The sequence below is a fragment of the Topomyia yanbarensis genome, chromosome 3, assembly GCF_030247195.1.
Source record: "Topomyia yanbarensis strain Yona2022 chromosome 3, ASM3024719v1, whole genome shotgun sequence".
Taxonomy (NCBI): domain Eukaryota; kingdom Metazoa; phylum Arthropoda; class Insecta; order Diptera; family Culicidae; genus Topomyia; species Topomyia yanbarensis.
The window spans coordinates 418,312,165-418,334,378 of NC_080672.1; the positions used below are offsets into that span (position 1 = coordinate 418,312,165).

The 22,214-nt window shown below is 36.3% G+C and overlaps 1 protein-coding gene across 2 annotated transcripts in view; it reads right to left on the reverse strand.

The window, feature by feature from the left end:
* The window catches only part of LOC131689575 (diuretic hormone receptor-like), a 112,559-nt gene that overhangs the window by 48,363 nt on the left and 41,982 nt on the right, over positions 1-22,214 (reverse strand). For both annotated transcript variants that reach the window (XM_058974766.1, XM_058974765.1), the window contains exons 3-5: positions 3,786-3,981; positions 3,626-3,719; positions 3,427-3,520 (exon numbers count right to left, since the gene is read on the reverse strand). In XM_058974766.1, coding sequence (XP_058830749.1) covers positions 3,427-3,520; positions 3,626-3,719; positions 3,786-3,981 — 384 coding nt within the window. The remainder of the gene's footprint in view (positions 1-3,426; positions 3,521-3,625; positions 3,720-3,785; positions 3,982-22,214) is intronic.

The window sequence follows — 22,214 nt, forward strand, 5'->3', positions numbered from 1 at the left end:
ATGGCCCATAAAATATCTAAATATCTAAATTGTGGTGGGAAAACTAAATTTATATATTGTACTGAGCCAAAAAAATCGATTTTTTTTTAATCGATTTGAAGTTTATACTTTACTCAAATTTCCAACGCGACTGAGAACTAAGAAAATTTAATGAAATCGCAGCTCCTGATATCACGCTATCTCTGAAGTGCATGCGTGCATAGTTCCAAATTTTACTTCGACATCGACTTTTTCTAAAGGTGACTTCCCAGTAGTATCCTTGATTTGAATTATAATCGCTAATCCTAATGCCAAAGAACAAATAAAAACCTCTCGAAAACGAACCGTTTGGGAAAATCATCATCATTACTGAAATTTTCATTTTCGCGAAACTTTTCGATAACCTTCCGTCACTTGCGTTAATACACTGGGTGCACAGTGCTCTGAAAATCTAGCGAAATCGTCTTAGGGCACCAGGGTTTTAATGTATTATAATAGATATTCAGCATTCGAAGACGTTTCTTGTGAACGAGTGTAGAACGACTTTGTTTTTACTTACTGGAAGTCAGCGGTGTAGCCAGAAATTTGGTTTGGTGGGGGTTTGGTGAAAATCGATCTTACTGTCCAAACGGCATAATTCCGAAACCGTAATTTTTGAAGTTATAAAATTATGCAGAATTAATTTTTCAGAAAATAGTAACAGAGTTCGTGTCTTTAGCGAATTTGTTGAGACTTGTCATGAATATTAACCCGAGAAAATTCACCATAAATACTTCTTGGACGATATATCGTCAAAATTATTTTATCAAATGATGCGCTGTTTAACGTTTGTAAAACTCATTGAAGATACTAAACTTCCGAAATTGGCGGTTTCAAAATGATGCTATCTTGACCTTAAATTACTGTTTTTGAACATTTGACCTATACATATAATTGGTCATACAACAAAAATCAAATGCCCATCAAAATCGATCAGGACCTGCTAGAGTCGAATGGAAATCGTCATTTTTCATAAATTTCTCTCTACATTCGGAAAGTGTTATCCTCGTTATTAATCATATTACGTTTTCGTCTCAACTCGACGCATTCCCAAAATAAAAACCTGTTTTAATCCATCTAGTGGTGCAATTGTGCTTGTCTCATTTGTCCAGACTACGATTCCATGGCTGGTTATGTTCAATACAATGGTGGAAATGAATATTACATGTTCAGTACGATTTGCACATACATACAACGGATCGACAGCTACGATCTTGAGATACTATGTGATACTGAAACATCGCTTGAAACCAGCGGCGGATTATGGAGAAAGATCCGGGAGATCCGGGTCCTGCCGAAAATTTTCAACTTGTTAACAAATTTTAAACTAGTTTTAATTTTAAGTAGCAACCCCTCACTGCATATTCTCTCCGGGCCGGTATCATCCAAAGTTCAAAAAAGTCAATTTTTGTCATGCATTTTAATGTTTCATGCATTTTAAAGTCATTTGGCATCCAAAATACAAATTTGATTTTGAAAAATTTTCATTTCAGTTTATATGGGAATTTGCTGTGTGATTGCACTCTTCAACTCGTAACTCCGGAACCGGAAGTCCAATCAATAGAAAATTTAATAGCAGCCGATGGGAAGGTTGTACCTTTCATTTGAGACTAACTTTGTGCAAATCGGTCTAGCCATCTCTGAGAAACAGAGGTCAATTTTTTTTCCACATATACACATACACGCATACAGACATATACATACACACAGACATTTTCCGATCTCGACGAACTGAGTCGATTGGTATATGACACTCGGTCCTCCGGGTCGGGATTAGATTGACGAAATTTAGAGTGAATGAGAAAGGCAAGAACATTTTTAGCAAATGTTGAAAGTTATGCAATGTTTTGGTGAGCAGTTCTATGTTTCATAGACATTAAATCAATTTTAACTTCGCTTTCTATTAAATAAAGACCCTTATTACAGTACATCTCTACAAAAGCGAGCTCAATTTGAAAAGAAATCTGAGGATTATTATTGATTACAGAACTCTGGAATTTTCTATTGGAATGTTTTCAGGCAGGAATTTGATATTGATGCTATTAGACAACTGTGAAATCAAGACCAATAAATCAGTTATCAGTTACATATCAGGACCCCATTCCGACAATTTATCAAAAGTCCTCATGATGTTTACAACAACAGGTTATCAATCTACGGATCAGATAATTGTTATTGTATTATTGAATTAAATCAGTCTGCATCAATAAATTTTCAACTTCAATCCAATATTTTTTTTTTGGGTGTGGTGGGGGAGGGGGGTTGTATGGTGTTAAACTCCAAAACCTTCTCTTGGCTATGCCGTTACTTGGGGTTATTTATTTCGCTTTTCTTTTTTCGATATGTTTCAGATCGATCCGATGGTTATAAGTTAGAAAAATTGCAGTCAGAAGGTTCGCACAAATGAACATTTTTGCACTGATAAGTTATCAAGTTCCTTCCAGACAACTTGGAAGTGTTCGGTGATTATTTCTAGCGGTTGTAGATAGAAAAATGAAATAAAAAATTCGTTTTATCGAAATAATGTTTGGCTTATTTCAATGGATTATTACTATATTGAACAATAAATAGCCAACAAAGAGTAAGCAACAAACAACAACCCATAACTTTTAAAGTATTCAAAATAGATATTTGAAGTCTTCAGTAAAGTTATTCGCAAAAGTAAGAGCTACAAATTTGCTGAAGGCATCATTTCGATATAATCACTTCCAAGAAAATTTGTGAAAATATCTCACTCATGGGGGGATTAATCAGCAAAAGCACAATACCAAAAGAAAGGTCATATTGCCTCCATTATATTCTCCGAAGATACTATTGACCTAAAATAAGCCGTTTTGGCGTTAATAATAGATTATATGTTTTTGGTCATATTTCTGGCAATGGGAAATGATAAAAATCTTTCGTCCGTATTTAATGTTTAATATCTCTTTTGATAATAGTCTGATTTCAACAATCTATAGCTTGTTCGAAAGGTATTCGTTAAAGCTGTCTAAAAACATATAAATTGTAATTCTGTCATGTCAGTTTCGGCAGATAATTGAAAAAAACTGCAAAAAACGCCATTTTTACGCATTCAAACATTCATATCTTGGAAACTAAACATCAGAATCAAAAACAAATTAATAGCGTTCATACTGGTTTTTAGTTCTTTCATTTAAAATTGGTTTGGATAAGATCGGTTCAGCCATTGCTGAGAAACACGAATGAGAATTTGTCCGTTACATACACACACACACAGACACACACACACACACACACACACAGACATTGTCCCAAATCGTCGAGCTGAGTCGATTGGTATATAAGACTCGGCCCTCCGGGCCTCGGAAAAAATCTTCAAAGTTTGAGCGAATTCTATACATTTCTTTTATAAGAAATGTAAAAATCATAAACAATCATTCCACTTACCTTCCACCAGCATCCAGAAGAAGTTCGTCGTACTGAAGTAATGGAAGATGGTGACTAAAAATATGCATCCCACTAATTCGTGTTTCGTTGTCATCTGTACTGATGCCAGGAACCGGTAGACAAAAACAAATAAAAATCATTTGCTTTGATTCGAGCTCTTGCCAGCATTGTCCGCTCGATAACAAAAAATAAAACCCACCTGTAGAGAGAGTATGAGAATCCAGAGACCGGATGACATGATGTAGGTCAGGAACAAGTTGACGTGGATGGTGTTTCGAAGACATCGGAGATCCCTACGAAGACGAAACGTAATTGTTTCTATAATTGAACCAACCAAAACCAGCTCTCAGGCTACGTACTTAAAGTAGATAAGCACCGTAACGGCCAGTACCAGCGCTCCTAGACTAATGGTGTATCCGACAAAGTAGATCATCGTCGGTAGCTCGATAACCGGTTCGAACTCGGAAACCGAAGACGATTCCACCAGATGATGACAGGCGTCGTAGTTGGTGTTGTCCCACGTACCATCGATGTTACAGTAGCGGGTGGCGTTTTCTGGAATAAATTAGAAGGTAGAAATTTATTAGAGCTGAAGTGGACAGAGATGCCGAAATCAACATGTGGACATGCCCCACATTTCCCAACACTTAATGAAGAACGACCCTGTCAGCAGTATCGTTAATTATTCAACTGTGGCAAATGTCATTCTGAGAGCAGATTGCGTAAACTGATATTCTGTGTTGAAAGCTATCCGACAACCCATCTCAGTAGCAGGCGGGTTTTAATAAATATTTTATTCTGTTGTTTTTTTTTACTGCTACCTACCACCAAATGGTCTTCGGTGAAAAGGTAGAAAGGTACACGACCGGAGGAATGAATTTTTGATTCACTCACGTTTGCGTTCGAGAGTTTTTCCTTCCAGATTTCCATTCTATTTTCGGAAAGGTTGTTATTCCTGCATTCATTCATTAATAATTCATTCAGTTTTTATCAGCAGACTGTTAATTAAACAGTTCCCTTTTACAAGAAATTCGGTTAACTTTGCCAGTTCTGTCATAACTTTCTGCATACATATCGCAAAATTTTCCTCGCCATTAATCGTCACACTTTCCGCATTTGTCAAACAATCGCTGTCTACAGCAGCTTAAGTAATTTTCCACCCAGCGCCAACTTCGACAAGCTCCATCCATTGCCGTTTCGTAGTGAACGGGGGCGAACATGATCTTGCTCACGGTTGGAAAAATTGTCCGAGTCTCAGCACTCTACACCAACGCTTCTTGTTTCCTTTTCAACGCAACCCCCACCCACGTGACGTTCGAGTGGAGCGAAACGCAACCGATAATATTAATTAGGCTACGTAAAACGATTATTTTTGAATCAGCTTCGAACAAGAAAATAAAGTTAATCAACCGATTAAAACACCATAGGAAAGGAAGTTTATGTGATTGGACTTTGACCAAACGATAATTATGATGTCAAGTTCAGTTCGGCGTCGATATAAACTAACTTACCGCAGACAAGCGTGGGTGGAAAATGACAATTTCGTTCGCTGGGCTGGTGGTCGTTCGATTTCTCCATCAAAGAGATCAAACAAATGATAACAGTAAAAGCGGTCGGTTTGATGCGTTTCTCACTCTCGGTCTCTTTTCATCTGCGTAAAATGTGACATCATTAGGGGTTTATTAATTTGAAAGCAGAAACACTGTACGAAAATCGGGAAATATAAACAAATCAGGAATTCAAAAGTTACCAGGAATACTGAAGTCTGGAAAAGAGGAATCTAAGAATCCTAATTTCCGTGAATTGAAGCATTCGAAAATGTAGGGAATTAAGAGTTGAGGGCGTCAACAATCCAGAAACCAAAGATTCCAGACATTGCAGAATTCAGCAATCCAAAAGTCAAGATATCCGGATATCAATGAATCCAGAGAGCTAGCAAACCAAAAATCTAAGAGTTCTGGAATTTGGAATCAAAGAAATCAAAAATCTACGAGTCTAGGAATTGAAGAAGAAAAAATGAAAGTAATCCAGCACTTTAGGAATCCAAGGATCCGAAAACCTACGAATCCATCAGTTGAGCACTGCAAAAACTAAGTAATTCGCAAATATCAAGATTTAAGAGTTCCGAAATACAGAAAACCAGCAACCCAGAAATCTTGCGATTCGGGAAACAAGAATTCATGAATTTAAGATTGCTTCAATTTTTCCACTCCGTGTTTCATAGGTTTCTAAAATATTAGAAAATCTGCATTGCATTATTCCTGTTTTCCTGGATTCTTGTATTTATTCATTCCTGAATTCTAAGATTAATACATTGGATATCTGGATTCCTTGATTGCTGTGCATTGACACGGAGTGATGAAATTAAAGTAATCAAGAAATCCAAATATCTAAGGTTCGAGAATCCAGATCCAAGGATGAACGAAGACAATAATTGTATCGATTTTTTTGGTCATTTTCGGCAAGTTTAAGACTAAGAGAAACGAATGCAATGAAATTGAAAGACGGATAGGTATTCTAGAGCGAATCAGTTATAAACTTAGAACGAAAAACTAGGACTCTTCAAATTTCCTTTCGATCATGTCCATATAAGCCTGCCTAGTCCTAGATTTCCGTTCTAAGTTTATAACTGATTCGCTCTAGAATACCTATCCGTCTTTCAATTTCATTGTATTTGTTTCTCTTAGTCTTAAATTTGCCGAAAATGGCCAACAAAATCGATACAGTAGAACTTTTCGGCAATTAAAACATAGTAACAAATACAATAATTCAGTGAATACAGTCTGAATATCTGGAATCTGCAGTAATCACTGAATCCAGGAAAACAGGAATAATGAAACACATACTTTCTAATACTTCAGCAACCTATGTAACATGGAGTGGAGAAATTAAAGCATACAGGATCCCAAAAATCCTGTACCCAGATATAGGAAACAAGAGATTTAAAAATCCAGCAATTCATGAGCTCGGATGTCTGTGAATTTCAAAGAAAATATTTAAAGGTATAGTAACGAGAGTCTCTCTTTAATTACTTTTTCTTTCACTTATTGCGACGCAAGTATAAAATTTTACTGTACTGAAAAGAAGATGCTGATTATAGATACAATTTTGTGCAAATAGGTAAATGATAGAAGTGAACGCGAACGTGTTACTGAATGGTAGCGAAAATAAATTTAATTGATACTATGGAAAATTTCCACCAAAACTCATTTCAGTATTTCACAAATCCGGCAAATCTGGGACCCCAAAACCCAGGAAAAGCAAAAATCTTGAAAATCAGAAATCGGGGAGTCAAGAATTCAGACATAAAGTGAGCATCGATAGATCCAAGGATCCGAAAATTTAAAAATCCAGGTATTCATGTATTAATGAATCCAGGAACCTAATAATCTGAAAATGGGAAGACAAGTAAATCAGGAACTATGCAATAAAGAAGTCTGGCTATTGGCTTAAGAATTGAAGAATAAAAAAATTGCGGTACTCAAAGACTGCATTCCTTTTTTTCCGTCGGCTTCTGTCCATACCGAGTGCCTATCACATACTCTAAAGGGGCACCTTCTGGACCCAAGAATTGGCCGATCAACAAATGATTTGGAACCCACGGCTGTACTCCCCTTCCGAAGGATGATGTGACCACAGAGATTGAACCCAGACCCATTGGGGTGAGGGCTTTCCAAGCAAGCAAAAAGCCTATAATGCCCTCATGATCGTGGTCCAAATTCATCCCCACTGCATAGTGTTTTGATAGTTTTTAAAGTAAGTTCAATCCATGAAAACACCATCCCCATGGTTCAGAAGATCCGATTTAAAAACCAAATTCTGGTATATTTATGAGCTTTTGAGACCATTTCATGGACTTTAGGAGGTTGTAAAATTTGGCGCGGATCATGCTCATGGTATTTTTATAGGGATGCATGGTGTTTGAACCCAACGCTGTCAAGGAACTTTGGGAATTAATAAATTCGAAATCCTAAGAATTCTAGGAATGGAATTTTTTGAAGTAACTAATATAGAAATAAGAAAATACCAAAGTTTCAGAGCTCTAAGAAGACACAAGGCAAGCACTGAGAAATTTAAAGTTGCAGGAATCCATGAATCGAAAGTTTCAAGAATGCAAGAATTCAGGAATCCACAAATCCAGGAACCTAACAATTTAATTGTGTCCCAATCTATGAATCTAGGAACCTAACAACGCAAAAATCCATAAATTTATGGATATAAGAATCCGTAAATCTTGACATCCTGAAATTCTTGTATCCGTAAATCCACTAACCATGTAAATAAGGAATCACTAAATCCCGAAAAACCAAAAATACAAGAAACAAATAAGCAAAAAAAAGTATATAAATTCGTTAACCCAAGAATTCAATAATCTAGAAATTCAGGGATCTTGGAATCTAGGAATTCAGGAATCAGCAACGTACCAGCAAACCAAAAAATATAATTCAAGATCCCGAGAATCTAGGAATTCGGGAAGCCAAGAAACTAGAAATCCGGGGATTCGAGTAGTGTAGATTCCAAGAATCATATCATAATTCCAACAATTCAATAAGGCTCAGAAGTGTTGGATTCCAATAATCATCAAATAATCAATGAATCCCCTAATCCAATAGTAAAGTAATCCCGTAATCTTTACGCACCAGGCTCCACGTGATCTCAGAAGCCAAATATTTATGGTTAATAGGAATCCAGGAATCTGGGAACCAAAGGATTCAGAAGATAAGGCATTCAAGAATTTAGGAACTCATGAATCTAAAGATGTAGGAATTCAGTATTCGGCTATCCAAAACTACACGAAATCAAAAAGTTCAGAAAACCACTAATTCAGCAAACTCCAATTTCAAGAATCCTGTAATGCTGTAATCTTTAAATCGAGAAATATAGGGATTCATAATGAAACAAGAAGTTGAGCATGGAAGATTTGAAGAATCCTCGAATCAAAATAACATGTCTGTGAACCAATGAAATTATGTTTCCATGAACTCAAACATCCAGAACTTCAGGAATCCAACAATTTTGGAATGCTAAAATCCAAGAAACCAGAACTCTACTAATCACACAATGCAACAGCTTAGAATTTTCAGAATAAGCGATTCCAAACCTCGGAATCCCTGAAATCCTAAATTTCTCTCTTCTTAAGGATGGAAGAATTCCTGATTTACAGAATTAGCAAGTTCCAGGATTCCAGCACAAGATGATATTTGAATTCCAAAATTCTTGGATTCCTTAAATATAGGATTACCTTAATCTTAGAATTTTGAGATTTTGGATTCTTGAATTTTTGAATGCTTGAATATTTTGATTCATATGATTCACTGATTTCGTGGGATTCTCAGAAATTATGGGATTCATTGAATTCGTGGGATTTACAAGAGTCGTAGTCTTCATGCGGTTCATGGGATTTATGAGATTTATGGGATTAATGGGATTCAATCCGAAATTAATTCCGAAATCCATTACGTGATTCCTTCCGGGATCCATTCCGAGATTCATTCCGGGCTTTATTCAGGGATTCATTCCGAGATTCATTCCGGGCTTTATTCAGGGATCCATTCCGAGATTCATTCCGCGATTCATTCCGGGATTCAATTCGAAATTCATTTCAGCATTAATTACGGGATTAAATCCGAGATTAATTCCAGGATTCATTTCGCGATTCATTACGCAATCCATTTCGGGATTCATTCCGGGTCTCATTCCGGGATTCATTCCGTTATTCATGCAGGGAATTAATCCGCGATTCATTCCGAGATCCATTCCGAGATTACTACTAGTATTCCTTCAGGGATTCATTACGTGATTCACTATGAAACTCATTCCATGATCCATTTCGAGATTTATTCAATGAGCCATTCCGGAACCGGGATTCATTCAGGGATTAATTCCAGAATTCATTCAGAGATTAATTCCCAGATTAATTCTGGTCTTATTTCTGGAAATAATTCCAGGATATATTCCAGAACTCATTCCGCGATTCATTCAGGGATCCATGTTGGAATCTATTCCGGGATTCATTCCGTATTCATTTTAGGATTTATTCCAAGATTTATTCCGGGATTCATTTCGGGATTCATTTCGAGACTTATTCCGAGATTAATTCCGAAATTAATTCAGTTATTAATTTCCGGTATTCATTCAAGGATTCATTCCGGTGTTCATTTCGGGATTCATTCCAGATTCATTCCGTGATTAAGTCCGGCATACATTATGGGATTTATTCCGGAATTAATGCCGAGATTCATTCCGAGATTCATGTCGGGATTAATTTCGGGATTCATTCAGGGGTTCATTCCGGGATTAATACCGGTATTCACTTCGGGATTCATTCCAAAAATCATTCCAGAATTCATTCTGGGACTCATTCCAGTTTTCATTTCGGAATTTATTGCGCGGTTCATGCCGGGATTGATTGCGGGATTGATTTCGGGATTCATTCCGGGTTTAATTCCTGGATTCCGAGATTTCGCGACTTTTTAAAATATCCCGAAATATGGGGACGGGCATAGCGTAATTAGTAAATCGATTGCCTTGTACGCAGCTCATTTGGGTTCGATTCCCAACCCCGCACATAGGGTTAGAAATTTTTCCAAAAGAGATTTCTCTAACTCGAAAAGAGGCGAATAACCCTAAGGTTAAAAACTCTATTATCACAATAAAAAAAGTATGCTGAAATTCAGAATCCCGGATTTCCGAAATCCCGAAACCCCGAAATCTCGGAATCCTGGAATCCTGAATAGTCGAAATCCCGGAAACCCGGAATGAAACACGGAAACCCGGAATGAAACACGGAAACCCGGAATGAATCACGGAATAAATAGCGAAACGAATACCGGAATGAATCTCGGAAAGAAGCCCAGAATGAATACCGGTATTAATTCCGGAATTGATCCCGGAATGAATTTCGGAATTAATCTCGAAATGAATCCCGGAATGAACCCCTGAATGTATCACCAAATAAACCCTGAAATTGATCTCGGAATTAGTCCAGGAATGAATACGAAATAAATCCCTGATTCAGTCCCGGAATGAGTCCAGGTATGAAAACGGAATGAATCATGGATTGGATCCCGAAATGTATCCCGGAATGAATCCCAGATTTAATCCCAGAATAAATCCCGAAATGAATCGCGAAATAAATCGCACAATGAATTCCGGAATTAATCCTGGGGTTCATTCTGAGATTCATGTCGGGATTAATTCCGGGATTCATTCAGGGATTCATTTCGGGATTAATACCGGTACTCACTCCGTGATTCATTCCGGGATCCATTCCAGAATTCATTCCGGAATTAATTCCGGGACTCATTCCAGGATTCATACCGTGATTCATTCCGGGATTCATGCCGGGTTTTTCATGAGTTTATTTTCTGGATTCTGGGATGCCGAGATTCCGGAACTTTTTGAACTATCCCGGAGTTCAGGAATCTCGGATTTCCGGATTCCTGGAATTTCGAAATTCTGGAATTCTGGGATGTCGGAATCGTGGAATCCCAGAATGAAACCCAGAATTAATCACGGAATGAATCGCGGAACGAATCCCGGAATGAATCCCAGAATGAATCCCGGAATGAATCCCAGAATAAATCCCATAATGAATGCCATGATCAATCCCGAAATGGACCTTGGAATGAATCTCGAAATAAATCCCTGCAGGAATCTTGGAATGAATCCCAGAGTGAATAGGGGAACATGGGGAGACTTGACCAAGCACAAAATTCTATTTTTGGCTATGGCGTCTTCTATTCGATTCATTAAATTTTTTCAAAAATATTTTTATACTTGTTTCGATCCCTTAAAGTAATTTTAAAAGTTTGAAAAGAAAAATCCTTTCCTTACAGAAAATATTACGTGATGTTATATTATATCAAACTTTGTATGGACATATCTACTCGACTACTAATTACTATCAATATACTATTACACCATCTTAATCCTTGTGAAGTAGTGAAATGATTTTAAATAAATTGGAACATTGGAATAGTTATTACTAGAATTTGCACGACATTGAACGCAATAACTAATGTTGAGGAGACTTAACCAAGATTTTATGAGAAGACTTGACCAAGTGGCAATTAGCTGAAGAAAGATACAAAATACCTGATATTTCTTATGCTTTGGTATCTACTGTTAATGTTAATTACGCCACAAAAAAATCTTACCTCAAACATAAGTCTTTATATTTTAGTATTAGTAAACAAAGTTACCAATAGTAAGACTGATTTCGTGACGTGTGAACATGCAATGCAAGCAGTACAGCTAATCCTTAAAAATAAATGCATTAAAAAATCAAACTTTATCAAATGCGACCCTTTTATATTTTTTACTGCTACCTATGGAGCTCGACAATATGGAACAAAATTATTTACAGTATGTTTTATGTCATTATTTTTTGTTATGATTTTTCAAAATTCTTTTGGTCAAGTCTTCCCATGCCTTGGTCAAGTCTCCCCACAGTAGGGAAACTTGACCAAAAAAAACGATCACAGAAAAACTTTTGTAACTTTCGAAAATTAAATTAAAAATTCTGCAAAAAATCATGATGACGCACAATAACTTTGCACATTAGATCACAATGAATTTTGAGGGATTGAAGGCTGTTTTAGAGATTTATGCAGTTTTAGCTGAATACCTGGTCAAGCATCCTCATGTTCCCCTACCGGTATTAATCCGGGAACTGATCCCAGAAATAATCTTGAAATAAATCCCTGCATCAATCTCGTAATGAATTCTGGAATTAATTTCGAAATGAATCCCAGATTTAATCGTGGAATGAGCCCCTAAATCTATCTCGGAATAAATCCCGGAATTAATCCCGAAATGAATCTCGGAATTAGTCCAGGAATGAATATGGAAAGAATCCCGGAATGGATCCCGAAATGGATCGCGGAATGTATCCCGGGATGAAATCCGGATTGAATACCGAAATGAATCTCTGCATCAGTCTCGGAATAAGTCCAGGTATGAATACGGAATGAATCCCGTAATGGATCCCGAAATTAATCCCAAAATTAATCCCGGAATGAATCTCGGATTTAAGCTCGGAATAAATCCCGGAATGAATCGCAGAATGAATCCTGCAATTAATCCTGAATTAATTCTAGAATTAATCTTGTAATTAACCTCAGAATGAATTCCTGTTAATCCCGGAATGTACCCCGAAATGAATCTCGGAATGAATCCCTAAATAGATCTTAGAAATAATCTCGGAATTAATCCTAGAAATAATCTCGAAATGAATCCCGGATTGAATCCTGGAATGAATTTCGAAATGAATCCCGGAGTGCAACCTGGAATGAATCGCAGAATGAATCCCAGAATGCATCCCTATATGAATCCCGGAAGTAATCCCGAATTAAATCATGGTGTGAGTCCCGGGATGAATCTCGAAATGAATGAACCGGAATGAATCCCATGAATAACATGAACCCCATAAGTCCCATGAGCCTCATGAATAATGTGACTCTTACAAATCCCACGAATTGTATGAGTCCCATGATTTCCGTGAATCTAATGATTATAAATATCCAAGCACTGATAAATCCAAAATTCTATGAATTCCACAGGTTTTGAGATGCAGGTACTGAGAATTCCAACCATTTAAGCATACAGGGTTTCTGAAATCCAGTAATCCAAAATCCTAAAATTTAAGAAAACCTATATTAGAAGAATCGAAGAACTGTGGAATTCAGCAATCGTCTAATGCTGTAATCCAGGAACTCGACAATTCTGTAGATCAGGAATCAAAAATGTTTGCAATTTTTTCATTTTTGAGAACACCTAAAATTAGAATTTCAGGAATCCAGGACATTTAGGAAACCAGGAATCCAAGAATCCAGGTGTCAAAAGATTTATTACTAAAAAGTAATAAAAAATATTAAAAATATTACAATGATCCAAAAATCTAGCAATCGGGTTAATCAAGAAATTGAAGAGAATGGGATTTCAAGAATTAAGGATACAATTGGAAACTGGGAATCATGGAAGTTCGGACTCTTAGAATCAACCATTCTTCTAAAGCGGTATCCTCGCTTCTTAAAATAACGGAATACCTTAATCTCAAATTGCAGCCATACACTAAACATAAAAACTCAGAATTAAAAAGACGAAGGTTAAAATTTAATTACCAATTGCCAAAGCAAATAGCTTTGCTTCTTTTCACAGTGCCATTGTCGTATCCTAGCGATACTATGCTCAACGCGTTTTCTAGTGATGAAGTTACGCGGCACGGTAACAGTTGAATAGCGGAAAATAAGTTAAAATAAATTGAAAGGAAATGGACATAGTCGGTGTTGATCAGTGCGAAGAGCGCGAGTGATGGCGTAGGAGAAATTGGGGTTCGTTAGTGCATCTCAATTTTCTCGGTGCATGAATGTTTTTACGATAAATTTGTTTTAAATTTTCGTGTTTCGAATTTATCTCATCAGCATCAAGCTTGCGTCAATTAGATGATAAATCTAAATAGTTACACAACTGAACTCGAAACAAAAATATCAAACTTTATCTATATTTGGTGTTATGAACTGTACAGATGAACAGTTTATTCCATACATGAGAAAAGAAATGTCTAATCTGAATTTGGAATATTATTTATAGTTCTGGCTAAAAATGTCCATGTATCCGAGATTCTTTATTATGATTAAGGTTCTGTTTTGTTACGATTTTCAACCATTAAGTTTTGAATTGTTTATGAGCCATTAAGCCAAAGATGCTTGTAGTGACACCATCCGTGGAACAAATTTTGACAAATAAATATTCTTTTGATAAGAAAACAAGAAGAATATTCTATTAGTTATGGAATTTCTTCAAATTCAAGAAAAATTGAAATTGAAGCAATAAACAAACATTGAATACGAAAATTTGTCTATGAACCGTATTTTCGTTATTAAAAGAAATATAAATAACGTGTAATTGTAATTGTTTTTGGTTTGTTGTTAAGATAAGAAGTATATATTTTTGAAAAATTATTTCGATTTTAACAAGTGATACAAATCGCTTTTGAATAGATAGATCGACAGTTACATGTCTAGATAATATTAAATATTTTATCACATGAATTCCTCAAATTTGAAGTTCAAATTTCTTTAGAGTTTAAAATTATTTCAACACGACTAACTCTCCCCTATACACATTATCCTGTCATCATAGAAACAGTATTCATTTTCTGTATGCCACATTCGCTTATCAATTGTCATAAAGCTGAAAGCCTTCACATCCTCCACCTGCTACGCATTCAGCATTATACCTCACCCACCCACCTTCGCGCCGCGTTATTGGTTGGAATTGCTTTTACATTACAGCCGGCCCGAACGGCTTACATCTCCGTAAATAGGTACAATGGATAATTGACACTCGACGAATGGTTCTTAGGAACGTTTTAGCGTGTGCGTCGGTATGGCAATAGAATCGGGCATTAGCTTGGCAATAATGAATTTATTGGCGGACGGAATGGAACAAGGAACAATGTGATCCTGTCGTTTGGTGTCCGGAGATCTGATTTTACTTGTCGTAATGAAATAATTGGATTTATTCTTGCGCGCGAATCGCTCTAATGGAGCCCATCCAGTTGTGTGGAAGTAAGAGCTTCGCCGCATCTAATTAGTAGAACGACATTTGGTAGTTAGTTTGAAGAAGCTCCAATAGAATACTAAAGAATCGAATTATAGAAAAAAAAAAAAAAGAGAAAAAATATTGAGGGATTCCAATTAAGGAACCACGTAACGAATGTTAGTCCAAAATGCAATAATAGCAAGCGTAGATTCATTACGATGTAATGAACTGCTTCAGATATCAGCTAATAAAATCTAACGAGAAACGCTTTCTTGCGTTTTTGACACACGGCAAATTAATACGGAGTAAACGACCGCACGAATTAAGGAGTAACAGAAGCTGCAATCTTTCAAGTCATCCACGTTAACACAGATTTCGACTATCAGCAACTCACAAATGTTCCGTCAGATTGAGTATTTTCTGCTATGCCCGATCCAAGGTGTAAATTGAGCTAACTAAAAGCGGAACGATCCGGATCGTGTCTTCTGTGGCTGCAGGTCAACTGCGTGGGTGTATAGTAAAGGTGCCGTGAAGTGATAAGTGACTTAAAGAGGATTCGAACGACGTTCGTGTTTCGCAGCTGATTGATCACATCTGCTACGATGAGTGCTATGTTGATATGGAATCAAATATATTTTTCAGTACACAATACCTGGAGGGGTAAAAGTTAGTTCGCTAACCGTTTTTATTGCTCGCTGATCACTTTTCTTGTAGAACCTCATGCGTGAAAAGTTGTTTGCTTCGTAGCATGTTTTGGATTCAGCGTTAACATTGTCTTATGCCAATGCCAAATTCTGATGAGACATCATCGATATGCAATCCATGATTTACAAAGGAAAAGTAACAAGAGCATTGAGAAGATGGATGATGTTGAGAACAATCGATCTAAGAGTAAAGCCTGGTCGGCCTCAAAACGTATGATTTTTGTATCTGGAATGCTATTGTAAGCCTGCATTTAAAAAGTATGTTTGCAGTACTTTTGTCGCAAACTTGTGAAGACATTCTCCCTCTCGCAGGTCGATAGGATTGACGGTTGTAAACATCATCAAGCCTCAATAGATTCAATAGAGTTATCTAAATATAAGGGCCATGGCTCTTTTTAGTTTCTATTTGCACCAAGTTCTACTACTAGACGTTAATTAGTTCTCATGTTAATAATCCATCAATCATTATGATTACTCAGGATTTGATTTATATAAGAAGCCCGCTTCAAGATGTTACAATGTTACAAGTTTCAATACGCCTCGATAGTGGTGTATCGAGAAGTCTGGTGTGAGCCTATTTTCTGTTCTATACTGTATTCACAACCTACAATCAACCAAGAAAGAAATAGACAATTGAAAAAATTATGCTATGTGTTACATTACATTCTATTACGTCTCTAATCTATTGCCTTTAACTCTTCTTTTCGATTCTTATACTGCTTTTCGACACTCGCCTTCAGCTGGGTCAGTCAAAAATGACACTCATATTTACCAGTTAACACGGCGACATGACCGGTAGCTATTACTGATACGAGGGAACTCACTCCCTTCTAGCATCTGAACCGCACATCAAAATTTATAATCAGATACACAGCTCGCGCGATCATTCAACAACATACGCAAATATGTGAACGTGTTACCCATGGTCACAAAATCGAATGTATACATGTGCAGTCACATACACTCTAGCACACGCGAAAACACGTTAACATACAAACTCTTGCTCTCTTCGCGACCACCCACGAACACCGACGCCCTCGATCTCGCAAACATGATTACACCTCGGTGATAGTGAACGTCTTAATACTTATAAATTCTCAAACGAGGTCCTACAAAAATTACCGCGCGCGCGGTCACGAATCGATCACGTCCGGAAGTCTATTCTCGATCCTAGAAACCTAGGTTCATGGCTTCAGCTAGACCAATTAAGAACATACGCTCATACCTATTAGACAACACGTCTCATGGCGACATGACCTGGGATTCTAGCGATATAATGGAATCCACTTTCTGATAGAATCGTGCGGCTATTCAAGAACACACGCAAATATGTTACAAAATCACGTCAGCATACAATCGCTTGAGCCCCTCGCGATTATCCAAGCAGCCCACGTTCACGCAAACATGCTAACATCCCGTTGATAAAATTAACGTCTCAGCAGTCATAAACTTACAAACGCGATCTCAAGCGTCAACCTACAAACCTCCACACTCGTGCGATCATGGATCGGGCATGCCCGGAAGTCTCTATTCTCGGCACCAATAGTCTAGGTCCATGCTAATTTATAAAAAAAAGAAACAAAAAAATTAAAAAATTAAGAAAAAAAAACTCCCGCATCCACTTGACAACAGGTTCGATGGCGACATGAGCCACTTTCTTCTAGAATCTGAACCGTACACGAAAAATTAAGTAACAGATTCACGGCCCGCGTGCGATCATTCTAGAACACACACGAATATGGGAAAGTCACACGTGAGGGATTCCATGAGAAACCGGCCGACCGCAAAATATGACCATCGTCGATTCGAACGAAACTTTGCAGGTGTGTTCGCTGTATGAATTTCCATGATATTCTCTGGCAATTGGAATATTTTGATACAAGAGTAATTTTTCAAAAGGGCGTAAACGTTTCTATGTGCATGAATTTCAAAATTTTTTTGTTCGATTACTGTATTTTATGCAGCAAAACCATCTGAGAACAAGATACAGGGAATGAAAACTTCTGTCCGAAAAAAATATACACTGAAAAAAATGTTGTGTCATTTTTCAAAAAAATAAACAAAAAATTATGATAAAATGTAAATTGCGAAAAAACACATTTTTTTAATTTTTTTATATTTTGTTACCAAAAACCTAAAGAGAAAAGAAACATTTTGATTGTAATTGCATGATGGAGAAAAAATCGGTAAAAAAGTTTTTCTAACAATAACGTCGTACATGTTTTTAAATTTCATACTAATTGACATATAAAATTGTAATTTTATTACAGAATATAATTCTAAGCACCATTTAAAATCAAAATGCATTTAACAAAAATTTTCCAAAATGCGATAGTTTTCGAGATATTTGAAATTTTGCTACTTCAAAAACAATTAATTCGTGTAATTATGCTCTTTTTAAAAGTTATTCGCGTTACCCCATCAAAAAACGGCAAAAATTTAATGTTTATCGTTTTAAAGACGTAAAAGCAACCTTTTTAGTGTATTTCGATCATGGAGAAGCTTTCAATAAAAAAGTTTTCCCAACAACAACTTTTGACATTTTTTTATAATTCTTACTATTTGCAGTCAAAAATACAATTTTCTTTTTGAATATGATTCTAAACGCCTTTTTAAATCGAAATGCTCTTAACAAAAAATTTCTAAAATGTAGTAGTTCTCGAGATAACTTTTGTTTTAACAACACAATTATTTTGTTTTATTACGACCTTTTCATAAGTTAGTCGCATTTCTCCATCAACAATAATAGATTTTTCAAAAGGCCCGTAAACTTTCGTGCAACTTTTTCTTTGACATCAAGGCGATATTGTAAACCATTTGAAAGTTACATGAAAGCAACCTAAATATATTTCAACCATAGGGTCCGTTGATTAAACTATATAGCTGAATCATATGTTGTATTGTAAATTGTATTTTTGACTGCAAATAGTAAGAATTATAAAAAAATGTCAAAAGTTGTTCTTAGGAATACTTTTTTATTGAAAGCTTCTCCAGGATCCAAATACACTAAAAAAGTTGCTTTTACGTCTTTAAAACGATAAACATTAAATTTTTGACATTTTTTGATGGGGTAACGCGAATAACTTTTAAAAAGAGCATAATTACACGAAACTGTTTTTGAAGGAGCAAAATTTCAAATATCTCGAAAACTATCGCATTTTGGAAGATTTTTGTTAAATGCATTTTGATTTTAAATGGTGCTTAGAATTATATTCTGTAATAGAATTACAATTTTGTACGTCTATTAGTATGAAATTTAAAAACATGTACGAAGTTATTGTTAGAAAAACTTTTTTACCGATTTTTTCTCCATCATGCAATCACATTCAAAATGTTTCTTTTCTCTTTAGGTTTTTGGTAACAAAATATAAAAATTGAAAAAAAAATGGGTTTTTTCGCAATTTAAATTTTTATCATAAATTTTTGTTTTTTTGAAAAATGACACAACATTTTTTTCAGCGTATATTTTTTTCAGACAGAAGTATTCATTCCCTGTAACTCGTTCTCAAATAGTTTTTCTGTATAAAATACAGTAATCGAACAAAAAAAAAAATGAAATTCATACACGTAGAAACGTTTACGCCCTTTTGAAAAGTTGCTCTTGAGTCAAAATAATCTTATTACCTGTGGAAAATATTTAGTCTTGCATGACGGTGAAACGTGTAAAGTTTCATTGGAATCTAAGATGGTCGGTCACGATTTTAAAGATTTTCGAACGTGACATACAAAAACGCACGCGCGGTCGACCACGTTAACTTACAAATGCTTGAGCCCTTCCCGATGATACACGCGATCGCGAAGTCTCTACGCCTGCACATATCTGAACCGTGCAATGAATATCACATTCAGAATCACGGCCCGCTACAATTGGTTTTAAGCAGTGGGCGAAATTGTCTCGTCTGCAATTGTAGAAGGTGTTTCTGACGGGGGGTCCTAGCTCTACAGCTCCAGTAGGACAACTCTCGAAAAAAACATTTATCACCGCTGGCAACATTATCAGCAACTAAATGTTAAGTTAAGTGAATGTAAGACAATCCAACCGTTAAATTATGCATATTACAATGTCTTTGAAGAAAGACTTCCGCTTTAAACAATGAACAACGTTACATAGACAACTAAATACAACAGAAGTTGCATAACATTCGAGAATTGGGAAGACTAGTAGTATTGTTACCTTGTAGCCTACTGTTTCTTCATTTATTCCACATAAGGAGTGACTAACTTGCTGAATTTACAAGTCAATTTCGGTTAGGCCGAGAAATTTTAACCAATTTTTATTCGATTTCGAAGCTTCTTTTACATATAACAGTAACAGCGAAAAATTTTCCACCCTATTTCGAGCAAAACCATCAATATGAAGCACCAACACTTTAATTTCTGTGAAATTTTAATATAATTTCACTGCAGATTTATCTGTTATTTCATCATTAACCCTTGTATCTCACGTAATTTATGTCTCTTCCTTCGAATTAGTTTTCATTTTGTCTAAAATGGATGTCGTACTAGATTCGTTTTCGAATACTCTGACTTCCTATTGGAAATCATGCAAATTGAACTCAGTTGGACCCTATCTGAACTTGTTTAAAATCAAAGATAATCTACTAAGTATTCTAAAGATTTCGAAAGAACTGACGATGAAATATACAGCAGCCAAAATAGATATCGACGACGACAGTCGAAAGTCCGCTCAGATAAGCTCAGCATTGTAAAATCCTACTTAAAGCAAACAAATAACATAACAAGTATTTTATAAAGAGAACTATCGCGTATATATGCCCGCTCACAAAGTTGAGATCGACGGAGCGGTCACCGATTCGAGTTTGCCAAGCGTAGATCTGCTGAAGCACGGAGTTGGCCATTTCAAGGATCCCTTTATCCAGTGAGTGAAGATATTTTGTGGCAAAGGCTCGCAAGGATAATCTTTTGCATGATTCTTGCACTAGGTATGTTGAAAAGCCTGCCTACTTTGGGAATGGTCCATATTACCATTCCCCGCAAGCAAACAGTGCCCGGAGCATCTGAAATGTTCCGTTAAAAGACGCTTTAAGCACACTTTTGCAGAAAATCTGCAGAAAACTCCACAAAACATGCTATCTTGGCTAAGAAAGAGTGCAACTCTGACATCCACTTGTGGAGACGTCTGCTACTGTACCTATAATAAGATTATTTGATACAAGGTCTAGAGTTTGCAGCGCTGCCAGGAACACCAATAATCTCAACTTAATGCAGGACTGGGGGTGCTTAGGTTGAGCATTCTGAACTTAGTGTAATTGCGAAGACTTTAATTCTCAAAGTACGGCATGGAGTTGTCTTCTCCATTTTTTTATTTCGAGTATTTTATTTCGAGTATAGAAATGTTAATCATTCGCTCCTTTTGCTGTTCGAAACAGTCTCTGCAGTAAAATCTCTAACCCCATGTGCGGGCATAAAAATCGAACCCAGGTGTGCTACGTCCTTTTCGATTAAGTTTAGTAAGTGATCCGTTTAATTGCCCTTGAATGTGATCTGTCCCATTTATGTTCCTATGAACTTGAGAAAACGAGCGATAAATTTTGCAGCAATTTTCGCTATTTTTTGATTAGAAGTTTTAACATTGGCAATTTTCGGGTCATTTTTTTGTCTGCTTTAGTTTAAGAACATCAGAATTATATTCTTATCCTAAGAATGGTTTCAGAAAATATGGAGTAGCCAGAAGAAGACAGACATTTGACTGTGAAATGGTTATGGTCAATATGAGTGTCATTTAAAACGGGGTGGTCAATAACTGTTAACCGGCATCTTGGTTTTCGAAATGGCGTCAATCATCAATTTCCATCTACTACTGACCACCCCCTTTCAAATGACAAATGCTACCCATGCGGCGCATGACCGCATGACCCATTCGCAAAACATGAAATTGGAGAAAATTTAGATTCAAATGGTTGCAATTATTTCTTATTGTATTGGGAGTATACAACTTTTTTTGCGTTAAGCGTATAAATATAACTAAAAGTAAATAGAAAGACCGAAAATGTTTGCCAATTCATATTTTATTTGGATAATTCATTGTATGGGACTTATATGCTGTCACTTATAGAAACTACCTAATGAATGATCGCTGTTCCGGCGAAAGATGACTTAAGTTCAGAGTATCTGTGGTCCACTAGGAGATTGATACCAGTCTATTATCTTTCTCCGGACAAAAGCAGCATGGCAAATCGGTTGTCTTCGTTAAGATGACCCCATGACATACCGTGAGAGTTTAGGTCTTCTAACACCAGCTGAGGTGCGAGTAGAGTTTTAATGCTGTCTGAAAGGCTTCGTCTTTTTAATACATTGTACCGAGGAAATTTCAATTTTAATACCTTGTACCGAGGAAATGTTAAATCGATTGGAAGCCATATAATTAAAAAAATCGATTAAAAGACTAACAGAGAATTTTATTTATGCAGTACTAGGTTGAATCTACTAAGATGGCCGAGACCAGGAGCCACTTACTTCGGTTTTCTCGAGTTATCATATTTAGGACGCTTAGGAGAAAAAAAGTTTGACATCTTT